Source organism: Rhodamnia argentea, chromosome 3 (assembly GCF_020921035.1).
Source record: "Rhodamnia argentea isolate NSW1041297 chromosome 3, ASM2092103v1, whole genome shotgun sequence".
In the NCBI taxonomy this organism is placed as follows: Eukaryota; Viridiplantae; Streptophyta; class Magnoliopsida; order Myrtales; family Myrtaceae; genus Rhodamnia; species Rhodamnia argentea.
Window position 1 is genome coordinate 23,885,439 of NC_063152.1, and position 15,012 is coordinate 23,900,450.

The 15,012-nt window shown below is 43.8% G+C and overlaps 3 protein-coding genes across 3 annotated transcripts; all 3 read right to left on the reverse strand.

Annotated features, from left to right (window-relative positions):
* Positions 1 to 9,206: 9,206 nt before the first annotated feature.
* Positions 9,207 to 9,944, reverse strand: LOC115726064 (agamous-like MADS-box protein AGL80). Its single transcript, XM_030655780.2, has one exon. It carries the CDS (start codon positions 9,942 to 9,944, stop codon positions 9,207 to 9,209), a length of 738 nt encoding a protein of 245 aa, XP_030511640.2.
* Positions 9,945 to 10,987: 1,043 nt separating this feature from the next.
* On the reverse strand, positions 10,988 to 11,954 carry LOC115726063 (agamous-like MADS-box protein AGL80). Its single transcript, XM_030655779.2, has one exon. The coding sequence runs from the start codon at positions 11,911 to 11,913 to the stop codon at positions 11,176 to 11,178; it is 738 nt and encodes a 245-aa protein (XP_030511639.1). The 5' UTR covers positions 11,914 to 11,954; the 3' UTR covers positions 10,988 to 11,175.
* Positions 11,955 to 13,188: 1,234 nt separating this feature from the next.
* On the reverse strand, positions 13,189 to 14,062 carry LOC125314267 (late embryogenesis abundant protein 6-like). Its single transcript, XM_048276192.1, has 4 exons — positions 14,048 to 14,062; positions 13,866 to 13,963; positions 13,341 to 13,685; positions 13,189 to 13,304 (listed from the first exon to the last, which is right to left on the reverse strand). Exons 2-3 carry the CDS (start codon positions 13,941 to 13,943, stop codon positions 13,416 to 13,418), a joined length of 348 nt encoding a protein of 115 aa, XP_048132149.1. The 5' UTR covers positions 13,944 to 13,963; positions 14,048 to 14,062; the 3' UTR covers positions 13,189 to 13,304; positions 13,341 to 13,415.
* Between the last annotated feature and the right edge of the window lie 950 nt (positions 14,063 to 15,012).

Here is a 15,012-nt window from a genome sequence, read left to right on the forward strand (position 1 = left end):
TACTAACTTGATCACCAAAAGCTCCTTTTGGATGAAATTTAAAAGGAGAAAATGCTCAAGCCACGTATTAATTTTACCGAAAATTTTTTGCCGGAGGTACCAAACTGATCCTTTTGTTTCCGACTTAGTATTAAAGTAATCCGTTTGAAATTTTTTGCACTAAAGTAATCTTCATACACAACTATGACACTAAAAGTGTACTTTTGCGGGTAAAAGTGAACATGAAATTTGCTGTTGGAAAACTTACGTGTGTTTAAACCGGGAGAAACGTAGAAAGTAGCTTCTCCAATAATCATATGATCTTCTTGAATAATTATATGATCTTCTTGAATGGAGATTAGTGTTTTAAAATTGCTCCATCTAATGCTTTTCTTCCACCATCCCCTTTTGATGCACATGGTCTACGGTTTTTGTGGTAGGTCAATTTTTAAGGTTTTAGTGATGAACAAAAAATTGCGTATGTGTTACCATGGGCACCGTTTCGTGGTTTTTATTTTTATTTTTTGGTGTTTTCTTCAAATAAATAAAAATGGATACGTGTCGAAACACGACATATAATTGCATAAGATATACAAAAACACGAAATCTTCATAACGTATATCAAGTTAATTGCAATTACATGTACTAACGATGTCGTCTTCCTACATGACCTCCTGTTCCGCAATGAGGTTGTCTCCGTTGATCAGGGAGCCTAGTGTCATACCGACGAGAACGAGGGTCCGACCGAGTAGGATATCTCGATGACGAAGGCATATCTTGTGAAAATATGTCATACCCTTCTGTAGGAGGGACTGGATAAGAATGAGAGAAATCGGGTCCATACTCCGAAGGAGAACTAGCCGGAGTCTGCGGATGTTGATCATCAAATGTTTCGTGGAACCGGGTGAACCCCGCATCGAAATGTTGGCTGAACCCCGGAGTGAACTCGGGAGCAAAATCCGTTGTATGATATTCCATGGAATACGGGACGACATCATCATATGTATGAGCTCGAGGACTTCTCCGGGTCGGGTGAACAGTCTCATGGGGGTCATCCTCCTCGTCCGGCCCAACGGGTGTTGCCGTAATTGCTGGTTGAGGTGCTGGCATCATTGTTAGCCGCCGTTCCTCATTCCGGGCATATAACATTGTCCTAGCTATCGTCCTTACTTTTTCCCAAGCTCGAGGAGATGGACCGACCGAATCCATGATATGTACGATCTGCTCAACCCTGTCACCCTAGTAATGATATTAAAATTAACAAAAGTTATCAATATATCAATAATTTATGTTACTTAAAATAAGTAGTGAAATAAATTAAAATTAAAATGCACGAACCGTTGAACCCATTGCTCCCGCAATGTAAATCCACTTCCTTGTATGTCGACGGAACCACTCCATATATCCGAATGAAAGTGAAGTGTTTCGTTGAATGTCTACCCCGCACTATACGTTCGGCACGCCTGTTCCACAAATCGATCCACCGTCTATGCTTATTCTCCCAATCGCCTTGGGTGGCGTGTTATCAAGACCATGCAAGGCACTATGATCGTGAGGATTCTTAGGTATTGAACGCCGCAACCGAAACTGCCGAAGTTCGGGATAGTCAACTATCAAGGTGATGAGTGGGACTTTCGCCCTCCAATAGTTTTGTCCGTGAAGGTAGACATCTTCTTCAATTTCGTCATACGGCTCCCAAATAATCTGTTATCGTAATGAAATATATCAAATTACACCAAAGCTAAATTTAAAGATTAACATTATATTAAACCCACTCGTGCTATCATTACTTACATCATCGGTCCCCATTCGATCAAATTGGTAGCGCATGTGTCACAGATCGTGGGGACGTCGTTGTAGTTCGGCCTCGACTCTCGAAACATACAACTTTAGATTTCATGTACTATACGCGCTACAAAAAATTAATGACGCACGAAATGAAAAAAGGCAATACATGACATACCGACTCACCAAAGGTGTATCCGGGAAAGGAGCACGAAGTCGACCGGGGAGACACATTTGAACGCTCCCACGCCCAACTGAGTACATGTAGGGCACCGCCCATTTGCCTGCGTTTGGATCGGTTACACGGCATAGCTCCCGATACAACCATGCTAGTGCTCGGAACCCCAACACTTTGTTAGGGGCCTCGATGTTCGTTAATAGTGGGAGAAATAGCAAACTAACTCGAGCACCCGATTTGTCCGCAAAATATATCCTCCAATCAGCGAAGAACGAATGCCCTAGCATGATATAGTACGGTGTCCTCATCGGCATCTTTCCGGAAGATGGTGAAAGTTTTCACTCAACCATCTTAAATTTATTTGTGTGCCGCGCGTTGAGGATGATCACGAGATTGCCCCAATTCCAATCGTAGGGCCGACAAGTCCCTCGATAGGAAGCCCTGTAATCATCGCAATGTCCTGCGGCGTGATCGTAACTTCACCTTCCGGCATATGAAAGGTATGGGTCTCGGCTTCCATCGCTCACCAATGCTGTAATCAAATGCCAACAGTTGGACAAACCCCATTTTATAAACACCGTAAAATCCCGAATCTTGCGATAAGGGAGTATTCGGGATCAAGTTCACCTACGTGTTGCGCCGCTCTTTGACATCTAAGAACCGCATTGCAGGTATTCGCAAAATTGTCACATCAACTATTAGTGACTATTTTCATAATGTCGTGACAAATGACGGTTAACATGCTAAATTCCGCAATTACCTCTGTCCCATAAAGCTTGTGATCGTGTCGCGCCCTGTCCACTAAGTAGTGAATCATTCTCGGCCCCGTGAATGTGACTCCTCTGTGCCATTTCAACAATTGTGAAGAATGCTAAAATTTCGTAACTCTAAGTAATCGAGGAAGAGCACAGAGTTGAGTAATCAATCGAAGAAATATAGTCGATGATGAGAAATGAGAGCACTCGCCTCTAAAAAAAATAAAAGGACACTGCACGCCCGTGAGGCGCCGCACCCCCATGGCGCAGACCATTATTGGCGCCGCCTCATGTGAGGGCGCCCCCCCCTGTGGCTGCGGCCATTATTGGCGCGCAGCCCTAGGAGTGGGGAGGCCCCTTCCGCCATAATGGCGCGGAAATGGGGGCCCTCCCGCGCCATTATTGTGACTAGGAGGGGTGCCTCACCCCTATTTTTGCAACGTCATTATGGTGTTATTGCCGTCCTACCTCCTTCACGGGTGCTACGCTTCTCTTTCGTGTTTAAAGCACGCTAAAGCTCCTCTCTCTTACTCTCGCATTTTCATCACTCTTGCTTTCCCCTCTCGTGTTCCAACCTCGCACTTCCTCTATTTCACTAAATTGTTGCCCTTGTTGTTGTAAGTGTATATTACGGTGTGTTTTTTTATATTTTTATTAATATCTACGTCTATTGAAATTAATTTCTAAATTTTTTTCCAGTTGTGATTTTGTCCCAAGCAACGTTGTTGCTCGGTGCATTGTCTTGAGTTAAGAAATATTCATTCGACGTGCTCTCCATCGATATTTCGAGGTTAATTTTGTTGTACCTATTTTTAGTTCAAGTATAGATTTATTTTTTGATTGTTATTTATACGTGAAATAATTATAATATTTAAAATTCATTGAATTTAATTTTGTAAACATTTCTTTAGCAAATTTTTATGGCTATAGAAGGATGTTTATTTCATTTGATATATTGGTTGTTGTAATGTTTCTAAATGTAGCCCAAATAATTTATAATTTCTTTAGGAATGGCGTCTACATCGTTGCGATTTTGCATTGGGGAGGTAGAATAGTGCAAAAGATTATGAGCTAATTACGAGGCGGAGAATCCACGGTTCGCGTTTGCAAATATATGACATTAGATGCATTACGTGCTACATTAGAGCGCATTGAATATTACGAAATAGATATTCATAGATCATCTATAGATGCCCAAATGTCACACAAGGGTTTGTCGTGTATGATATAATGGACGGCGTGATGATAATATGTTCGGATGATCCAGAATTTGCTAATGATCTTGGAATGGGGTTTCTAGTGTTTTATGTCATTGTAGATGAACACCAGGTGATACATGATTATCATACGGGGAAGGGTCCAATGTTTGTGAAGAAGAAGAAGATCAAGAAGGAGCGAAGAAGAAGAACAAGAAGGAGGAAGAGAAGAACAAGGACAATTTGCTGCGTAATCGACCGGTGAGTCCGATGATAATAACGATAATAATGATGATGATGGTGATAATGATGATAATGACCATGATGAGGCTAGCGATGAAGACGATGATAGTTGGATGGACGGTGATGATAGTGATGTGTTGAATCGATAATATGGAGAGTTACTATAACAGTATAGTAACCCCATTCACTTGGTACATCCACGCCCTACTCAGATCGACTTTGATATGATGAAGACATACAAGAGCAAAGCCGGCGGTACGGTATTTGATCCGTCGAAAGAATTTGCTGTTGGGCACTTTTTCCATCACGGATGCGGTGCTAGTTGCCAGGAGTACTCAATGAGAAGAAATCATAGGTTTTGCTATGATACCACGAAGAAGAGAGAATATGTCATCAAGTGTGGTAATCGAATGGACCATGTGGTAGGTCGCCATCACAAAAGTGGGTGGCATGTTTTGGAAAATAAGTAAGTATAATGGCCCACATACATGGTAATATACATGCATCCGATCATCCGCACCTCGATCAAATGTACATATGTAGCTTCATCCAACAAATGGTTTCGCCCAACCGGATATCAAAATCAAGGCGATCATGGCGGAGATTCAAGACAAGCTTAACTTCCAACCTACTTACCGTAAAACTGGAAGGCCAAACAATTGGCATTGCCAAAGAATTTGGCGGATGGGATGAGTCATATGGTAAGTTGAGGAGATACATGAACGCAATGATGAAAGAGAATCCAGTTCTCATTTCGTGATCAGAACGCATGGCTAGGATGAGAGCTGACGGTTTTCGACCGCATGTTTTGAACTTTTAGGCAAACAATTGAAGGTTTCAAGTTGTCGGCTTTTATATTTGTCGACGGTACTTTCTTGTATGGAAAATACCGAGGAACGCTCCTTTGTGCGGCCTCACTTGATGGGAATAATCATAATTTCCATTGGCATTTCTGTGGTTGATAGGGAAAATGTTGACAAGCGGTGGTTTATGAATATGTCTGGAGATATGTCACTGAAGGGATTGATATTACAGACATATCGGATTCAACAAGCAATGCGAAAGACGGTGGCGTCCTCCACATGCCCACCATAGATATTGCATTCTTCATATTGTCGCAACTACAAAAATATTTCAAAATGCTGACGGGATAAAACATGTTCAAATGGCGTAAATGTTAAATTTTGTAATTCCCACCTCAAAACTTTTACAAAATTTTACTATAATGTCTTGTCTGATTATTGTTGTAATGTGCTTTACGCGAATCAACGACGAAGTTCGATTTCATCATGAGCCAATTAGGAGGTCGATCAACCCATGTAATGGTGTGATCGATTCCAAGGGAGAAATGGACAAAGGCTTATGATGGAGGGAAGAGATATGGGTCGATGACCACAAATTTGGTTGAATCGGTCAACGGGATGCTAAACCCGTTCGTGGTTCCAATAACAGCCATGGTGGAAAAGGTTGTCTCATTATTTTGACACGAGGAGAACGATGTACACGACGCAAGGCCAACCAATGGCAATTTACGCAAATTGCGGGTGAAACGCTCCACAAAATAGCGAAAGGCAAAGAGGCATCGTAAGATGTTTCACTAAAGAGGGATTTACAGTGAAACGCACGTGATAGAACTAGAGGACGGGGGCAACAAATACAAAGTGCATCTACACGAGCGAACATGCACATGTGGGAAATTTGAACAGTTGAAAATTCCTTGTTCCCACGTAATTGCTATGCCACTACGTGCAATTGATTACACGGGTTCGTAGATGAATGCTATACGTTGGTCAAAACCCTTTGCTATCGGACATGTTTCATCCGTTAGGGCATCATACGGGATAAAGCTAATGAGTTGCCATTAGTTCCGATCAGGCGTATTAGGAAGAAAGGAAGGCCTCTGCATCTCGGATACGTAATGAGATGGATCGAGAACCCCGAGCGTGGCGATTCGCGTAACCATTGCGCGAGAAATCGGGCACAACAGTAAACATGTGCGCACATCGGCCGGATTAGTTGTGCCAATTATGTAAAATAGTTTGTTGACATTTTTGTAATGTTATAATACCGCTCAACGATCATATTTATTACGTTCATTTTTTAGTTGATTTTTATATTACATGTGTAATTTTTTTTTTTTGACATTACCATATCTCAATTGCGCGATATTTCATCATTTATGTGTACATATAATTACTTAATTAATCTACGGCCAATAGTTTCCTACTTTGTGCACATATAATTGCTACATGTAATTGCACACATACACGTCGTCGGAGTATCCCTTCCCACCTCGTATGGAGCCAAAAACTTGGGCATCATGGACTTTTCAAATGCAAAAAGAGAATAATTCAAACTAAATTAATCAAACCCGTGAATCGCCCTGTGTGCGCAGCTACGTCGCACACATAAGGTGTGCGGCCTCCTTTGCGTGCTTATTGCAACGTTTTTTTTTTTTTTTTTCATGCGGTCATTTTGGACCGCACGTCTTGGTTGAGGAGGTCCCCAACCAAATACTCGGTTCGTGCCATAATGTAGCATGACCTCTCCCTCCCTCTCTCTCTCTCTCTCTCTCTCTCTCTCTCTCACCTCTCAAATTTGAAGTGACATGACCTCTCACCTCCCTCTCTCACTCTCTCTCTCTCTCTCTCTCTCCCCGTATTTGGGAGGCCCCGCCCCCTCTGCCGCTCGGCATCCCGGCGGGCCCCTGCAACCCACCTGCAGGCGCCGCGGCGGGGCCCTCCCAAACACGGCTCAGCCGGAGGGCCTCCCCAAATCTCGGGATAAAGTGGATGGGAAGGAATTCAAGTTGGAGCGCAAAACGTTAGTCCGTTATTTTCTCTCATTCTTAAGTGCTTCGTGAAAAAGGAAGGACGGATGGATTCTCTCGTCCAACAAGACCGACCCGCCGAGCTGCAGTTCCCATGGCCGGACGGATTCTACGTTCGTGGCTGAATCCAGCAAGGAAATGGTAGATACTGCCTCCTAGACTTTTCGTCTTAATTTCTGTAAAGGTTCATTCATTATCGTTTTTTCACAACCATCACAATTTTGGTTTCATTTTGTGGAATTAGGTTGATCGGTTTTAAGGCCGTACATTTTTAAATGCCTAAAAATCCAAATAAGGTTTGGTTACCCTGATTTTATGTTCGTGGGCGATTGTCGCTCCAATGCGAGATACCGGTTTTGAGGAGCTTTGTTTTTTGAATACGCGTCCACCGGTAAGTTCCCCTCACACCTCTATAATTACATCACATAATGATACATTGCATTTCGTATGCATCATGAAAGATGTTTGTTATAAATTTGGAATGTCGGCTATTTTTTTATCTTTTTCGTTATTGCCTAGTCGGGATTGTCAACCCGAGATTGGAAAATCCGACACGAATGGGGAAGGCTTTACTCCCACGGGCAAGAAGAAGAAGAGGAGGACTAAGAACCGAAGTGGACGAGGGTGAAGAATGGAAGAAATAAGAAAATGCTCAAACCATGAGCATAAAAGGGATGAGGAAGAGACGACCTCAATAGCCCCAAATCATTATTGTCTATCTACCTCGGACTTTTCTTGTCCCGCTTTCATATATTCCAACCATTAACTGAAAGCATTTCTCTAACAATTTCTCTAACAACATCTATTTTGTTCTACCCACCCTACGCTTTCTAATCAATTTTAAGTGGGAAGAAGAGCGGTTCTAGTCGTTCGCGGTCACTAATCTCCTCAGATTCTTCCTAAAACGTAGCAAACATCGTATTCGAATCCATCTTATATCGCTCCACACCCGAGTTGTTTAATACGAGATTACTCCAATCCACGTAAGCTAGACAATGACTTGAACCCTAATGAGCTTTATGGTCTACTAAAAAGTCAACATCGGCTCGTGAAATTTGCCTCTTTCCAAGTACTAAAATGAACTTCACCAACCCCAAAAGATAAGACGCCTTAATGTCCTTTGATGTAAATTAATCTCTTCAATATCATGTACATTGAACTTTTCAATTTGTTCACAGCCATGTTTTTTTGCTCCACTTACACAAGAAAGCACTTGGTAACTATTGATTGACAAAACATGATTAAAATAAAATAAAAAATTGCAAATTGCATGTTAAGAAGCCATTCTTTGAATAGCCTAAGAGGCATCTTTTTTTTTTTTCTTTTTTTGGGTAATCCTTTGCTTGTTTCTGAGGCTCGTGAGTGATGAGAGTCTCATTCGACAAAGAATGCCTTTTTATTTTTTATTTTTTGCCCTCCTCATTCAAACATGAGGCATGAATATCATATGCTTTCGTGTGATATCGGTGGCTACATACACATACATAATTATAAGAATTCTCGAGCCGAATCGCTATCCCCTTAATCCACGGGTTGTTAAATCGCCGATTGCTTATGAGACTTCTTAGTTTGTCGCGTGATTTTTTGTTCGGATGAATTCAAGCTTCATCCCTAGCTAAGAGTTTGGTTCCCTAAGATTAGTCAATTACACTGAATTTTCGTAATCACCTAGCCCTTTGGAGTGCGGGATACCCCCGATTCAAATGCATGCACATACGAAAATTACCTTTTGCCCATTTAGCTTCCATCATTCACATATCAACCCAAGCTCACTTCTGGAATGACCCCTTTTCGTCTTTTACTCTGAATCATTCCCTCTCGTAGAGACTTTTCCTAAACGGGATATTTCCATATCATCCACTGTCACAATTGCACCCCTAAAATTTGTCCCAAGCACCAACATATGTTACGTTTCCATTGTGGGTGGGTGGGGTGGGGTGGGATGGGTGGGGCGATTGGCACCGCTCGGCACCAAAATGCGGGCGGCGGCCGTCGCATCCATAATGCGGGGACACCCCGGCACTATAAGTGCCGAGCGGGTGGCGGCCCCTCTCCGCCGCTGCGTGTTCCGAGCCGGGTGTCGCTCGGCATTTCGATTTGGTAAATAAAAAAGTCAACACCCGATTTGGTATTTACTTGTTTTTGTCCACCTGGTTTGGAAAAAAGCCCCAAGAAAACAATCTTAATTTCATCTTATTTCGTTTCACTAAGGACCAAGAAAACAACACTCCCAGATTCCTTCATGGGAAATAGAAGTTCGACCATGGAGGGGTAAGGTTGCCGCACGGGTACGACGGCAGCGGCTCGTTCTGGCCGAGATTCGCTGTATTGCCCTCTTTGCACGGCTTCAAAAACTCCATGTACCAAGGCCGGTTCTGCATGGCCTCCGCGGCCACGACATCATCCAGAGCGGAGTTGTTCTTTGGAGCAGCCTCGCTGTTGTCCCCTTCCGAACCCTTATCTGCCGTCGGCTCTGCCGATACCGCCTGCTCCGAGCCCAGTGCTGTGTTCTTCAGCTTCTTGATCCTCTCCTCGATCTCCTTTCCGGTCTTCTCCAGCATCCACCCCAAGTCGTTCAAGTCCAAGATGGTCAGGCCCTGGAGCGGCTGGCCGACGAGGGCCCGGTACATCACCTGGCAGATCTCCATCTCGCGGTTCTCGCGCAGCTGCTTCTTCAGCTGCTCCTCGGCCTTCACGATCCTCTGCCGGATGAACCCTTGCTGGTTCACCATCCGCTTAGCCTGGTCCATCTCCGACATGTTCTTGAACCTGGCAATGGCTCGGCGTGTCCCCAGCGTGGATGGCCACACCTCCGGCTCGGCCTGATACCGGCTGTAGATGATGGCGCAGGCCTCGATCCCGCACAGCGTGCTCAGCTCGCTCACCTTCTTCATCAAGCCCTTCTTCCTCTTCTTGAAAGCGGCTTTCCTCGCCCCGTCGTTGGCGATGTAGGTGAGGGTGACTTTCTTTCTGGTCATGGCTAGGGGGATTGGTGCTCTGCAAGGAAAACGTTGGATGATCTCTGTGGGGCTTTCTTGCCCCTCAGGGCAGAGGGTTTATATAGTACGAGGTAGAAGATCGTTTTAGTAAATGGAGAAGATTTTGTTGTCTTCCTCTTTTTGAATATTAGGATTCCTAGGTATAATGATTGTCGTTGACTGTTCTAATGGAAACTAAAATTGGGTAACAAAATTTATAATTTGAGATTTATGGACTGATATGGTATGTACCTTAGGGTTTACAGTTTTATTTTGCTCGGGTGAACTGTCAAGAATCTGGGCAGATAATAAAAACTTATCCGGTCAATAATGATACTACCCATAAGTGATTTGCCGGATTTGATGAACCTAATCTAGAGCACATTAGCTCACCGACCTCTACGTCGCATTGTTCTAATCTTTCGATTTGCGATGGTCCATCGATTCGAGAACAGGGTGAAAAACATCATAATAATGGCAGTCGGCATTGTTGATATGCCTGGTGACTAGCCCAGAAGCTACAAAATCTAGTGATGTCTTTGCCCGATTCGTGCTAGGTCCATTGCCGGTGGAGGATTTCGGTTATATATGGAAATTATTGATGTCACGACTTATATAAATAGAATAGTTTACTCATTTGATAATGGAATCAGTACGGATGACTTCGATAATAAATTTAAAAAATATCCTCATAAGGTCGTTTTACGATCGATCCCATGGTCAATTTCCCCAGACGGGAACTTTTCAATACATCTAGGGTTTTGTAAAGCGCACCAAACCATTTGGATAGAACAGGTACAAACCTCGCCAGTGCTCACCGAATCTCACTGGTGTCTTGTTTCTCAAATCCAACCTCACTTATGCTCGTCCTTGTAAAGTCACAGAACAACCTCGGGCCTTATGAAGATGAACCAATAGTTGAGCCCTGAAATCTCGAGATTCAGGGGGGGCGGACGAGGCTCGCCCTCGCCGGTTGCACTTCGAGTTTACATAACCGAAAAACCATCGAATTTACGTTATTATAATTATTCAAAATGGTCCCCAAACATTAGGTCATCTTCAAGAATCAATGAAGGCAGGAAATAAGCTAGACACAGATCATATAAACCCAATAGCCATAGAAATGAATAGACAACAACACATCACTTTCGCCCTAGACCCACCAAAACGATCTTATTTTCATCTTATTTCGATTCACTAAGGACCAAGAGGAGAACACTTCCAAATTCTTTCATGGGAAGAAGAAGTTCGACCATGGAGGAGGAGGGTTTCCGTACGGGTAGGACGGCCTCGGCTCGTTCTTGCTGAGATTCATGGTATTGCTCTCGTTGCGCGGCTTCAGAAACTCCATGTACCAAGGCTGGTTCTGCATGGCCTCCACGGCCACGACATCATTCAGAGCGGCATTGTTCTTCGGAGCCGCCTCACCATTCTCCTCCTCCGAACCCTTATCTACCTTTGGCTCCGCTGGTGCCGCCTGCTCCGAGCCCGGCACCATGTTCTTCAGCTTTTTGATCCTCTCCTCGATCTCCTTCCCGGTCTTCTCCAACATCCACCCCAAGTCGTTCAAGTCCACGAGGGTCAGGCCCTGGAGTGGCTCGCCGACGAGGGCCCGGTACATCACCTGGCAGATCTCCTTCTCGCGGTTCTCACGCAGCTGCCTCTTCAGCTGCTCCTCGGCCTTCACAATCCTCTGCCGGATGAACCCTTGCTGGTTCACCATCCGCTTGCTCTGATCCATCTCCGACATGTTCTTGAACCTGGCAATGGCGCGGCGTGCCCCCAGCGTGGATGGCCACACCTCCGGCTCGGCCTGGTACGGGCTGTAGACGATGGCGCATGCCTCGATCCCGCACAGCGTGCTCAGCTCGCTCACCTTCTTCATTAGGCCCTTCCTTCTCTTCTTGAAAGTGGCTTTCCTCGCGGCGTCGTTGGCGATGTAAGCCAGGGTGACTTTCTTTCTAGTCATGGCTAGGGGGATTGGTGCTCTGGAAGGAAATCGTTTTGGACGATCTCTGTGAGGCTTTCTTGCCCCTTAGGGCATAGGGTTTATATAGTACGAGGAAGAAGATCATTTTATTAAATGGAGAAGATTTGGTTGCCTTTCTCTTTTTGAATACTAGAATTCCTGAGATGATGATTGTGGTCGGCTGTCCTAAATGGAAATTAAATTTGTGGTAACAAAATTTATCATTTTATATTGCGGGGTTTACAGTTTGCTTTTGCTCAGGTGAACTGTCAAGGGTGGATAAGATCAAACCCCATTCATGGCTTCCATTTCAATGTGGATGGGGATCAAAGCTGGATCATGCACTGATACTTGGAATTCAGCACAACCAAGATCTGGGTAATGAAAAAAAAATTGTCAGGTCAATCATGATACCCATAAGTGATTTGCTAGATTTGATGATCCTACTCTAGAGCACCTTAGCTCACCGGCCTCTACGTAAATCTTTTCGTTTGCGACGGTCCATGGATTTGTGTTCACGGTGGAAAATGATGGAAAACGCTCGAAACGACGGTAGTCGGCACTGTCGATTTGTCTGGGGACTTGCCTAGAAACTACAAAATTTAGTCGTGTCTTCGCCGCGGTCATGTTATGCCCGTGTTCAAAAGGAAAAAAGAAGATTCGAATGATGTCATACATTTTCTTAATTAGTGTTAGGTCCATTGTGGGTGGAGGATTTCGGTTACATACGAATATTATTGATGTCGCGACTACTATAGAATAGTTTACGCGTTCTGATAATGGAATCGGTATGGATAGCCTTCGATAATGAACCTAATAAATATCCTAATAAGGTCTTCGCACAATGGATCCTATTGTCGATTTCCCCAGACAAAAAGAAAATTCAATTTCATTCTTTAACTGGGAAAAACCAAATACGCTCCACATCTAGGGCATTATATTTATTAAGAGTTTGCTTGTTTAATTAGGTTTGACTTGTTCGTATACATTTCAGGTTCAATTTTTACCTTATTATCAACAGAAAGTTGTGGGAAAACCCCAGCTTATGACTCATATTTTTCATGCACTAGTCAAAGAAAACTTCTTAAGCTACTTGTATACGAATTTAACATCTTTGTGGGATAACCTCAGTAGCATTCCTTGCTCTTGTCGGAGTTGCAATTTTGATCATCAGTCAACATTTCATATAAACTATTAGCTCTGCCACCAACATAAAGGAGATCATACAAGGCATTGGGCAATCTACTAACCAAAATCCCATATACACAAACAAGATCCATATTTAAGCAAATTTCGTTGCAACTTATATGAAGAAACGTAACGTGGAGGCGAATGTGTGTCACGATTCCGCTCCGGTTACTGTACAAGCTAGTCGAAAGAAATCATTACATAGGTCGAGCGACATTTCAAATACGAAGAAACCCGGAAATACATAGGGAAAATGGAGTGGCAGAATCACTCTAGTTCCATCCCACAAGACATGAGAGATTCTCAGGGGACCTCTACAATAAATTGTGGGATGCAGGAGCAGATAATGGTTGGCATGGAGAAGCACCTGCTCCAATCGGGTCCGTAGCTCCCGGATCACTGTTCATGGAGCTCTCGTGCACACTGTTGCTTCTAGGACCACCAGCAACCTCGTGCTTCTCCAGCTCTTTCCGGGCCAGCCGTTCGGCCTTGGTCACATGCTTGTCCATCTCGGCTTCGGCCTCTCTCGCCAGTCTCACCTCGTGTGCCACCCCAGCTCTCGCTTTCACATACTCCTTCTCGGCCTACAAAAGGATTTCGACCCAAGAAAATGTCGTCAAATGGGTCATTATTTGGAACCCCACAAGATTAGTGCAATCACATACCAATATGGATGAAAGGATATCCGCGTAGCTTTGATCACATGCACGAACCGTGACCAGAATTCAACTGCAAATTAATCTAAAGACATAAGATCAATGTACCTTCTCCTCGGCCCTGGCCTCGGCCTTGACCTTGCGCGTGTGGCTCATGTCACTAAGCTTCTCCTTAATGGCCTGCATCTTGTCTCTCTTTCTCCCTCAAATTGGCTTACTGTGATGTTTTCTCAAAGCTTTTCTCAGACATCTGAAAACAATTTATAGAAGGAGAGCATTCTATTCTGGGATCTCTCTCTCTCTCTTTTTCTTCGTGGTTGTATTGCCTACAAGTGTCGAACATGTGGACGTTCTCCATCGATTCGTGGCGGATGCTTTCTCAATAAGGATTTGCAGCAAATTTGAAGGAAAGAATGGAGTTGGAGGAATGAGATCCGAATTCTAAGTGGGCATAACTTCTGATCCGACATCAGACGTTTTCTCTTTCAGGTCACTTTGCTATAATAGACGAACGGACATTCTCGTTCTCTAACAAGAAAGACGAAAGCAAACAAAAACTGGCTGCCATAATGGTAGGGGGAACATTGCATCCCCACCCGCCATCCTTGTTTATAGGGTGGGAAAAAAATTGGGAAAATATTTTGGAGGGTGGGGATGGGGCATGTCACCTGCCTTCAACAAAAACAGCCCCTAGAAACGTACGGCCGTGCAACATGGCATCGACCAACAGTGGACGTGGCGCTGTAAACATGACAGAATCACGGCTTAATCTTCACATTCAAATTTTTTACTAACCCAACAAATATCATTCAAATTCCTAAAGAAATTAGAGAAATTGTACGTGAATTTACGTATCAACATTTGCTTGTTACGAAAAACTTCGTATGTTGTTTCTAAGAAATCGGATCTCCACGTTCGTGTCTCGAGATTATAGAAAGAAAATAAAGGAAGCTTAAGGTGTCTCGACTTTGATTTTTTGACTAACCCAACATTGGCTCGATGGTCTAGAAAGAGAAATCAAAGTGTGTACGTCGCAAGACTTCAATTAAGTTGTTTCCTCTAAAATTTGCCAAATGGGTGTGCCATGTGTCCGACCGTGATCCCACGTCCCCATATTTCAGGGCCTTGGCCTGAGTACCGCCACTTCTCTATCTCAATGTTGGCACAACTGATGTTGGAGAATCTTCCTAAAGAGTTTCGATGATAACGAGATTTAATCCAAACGCTAAAATCGAAAAATTTCACTAAGTCGTCT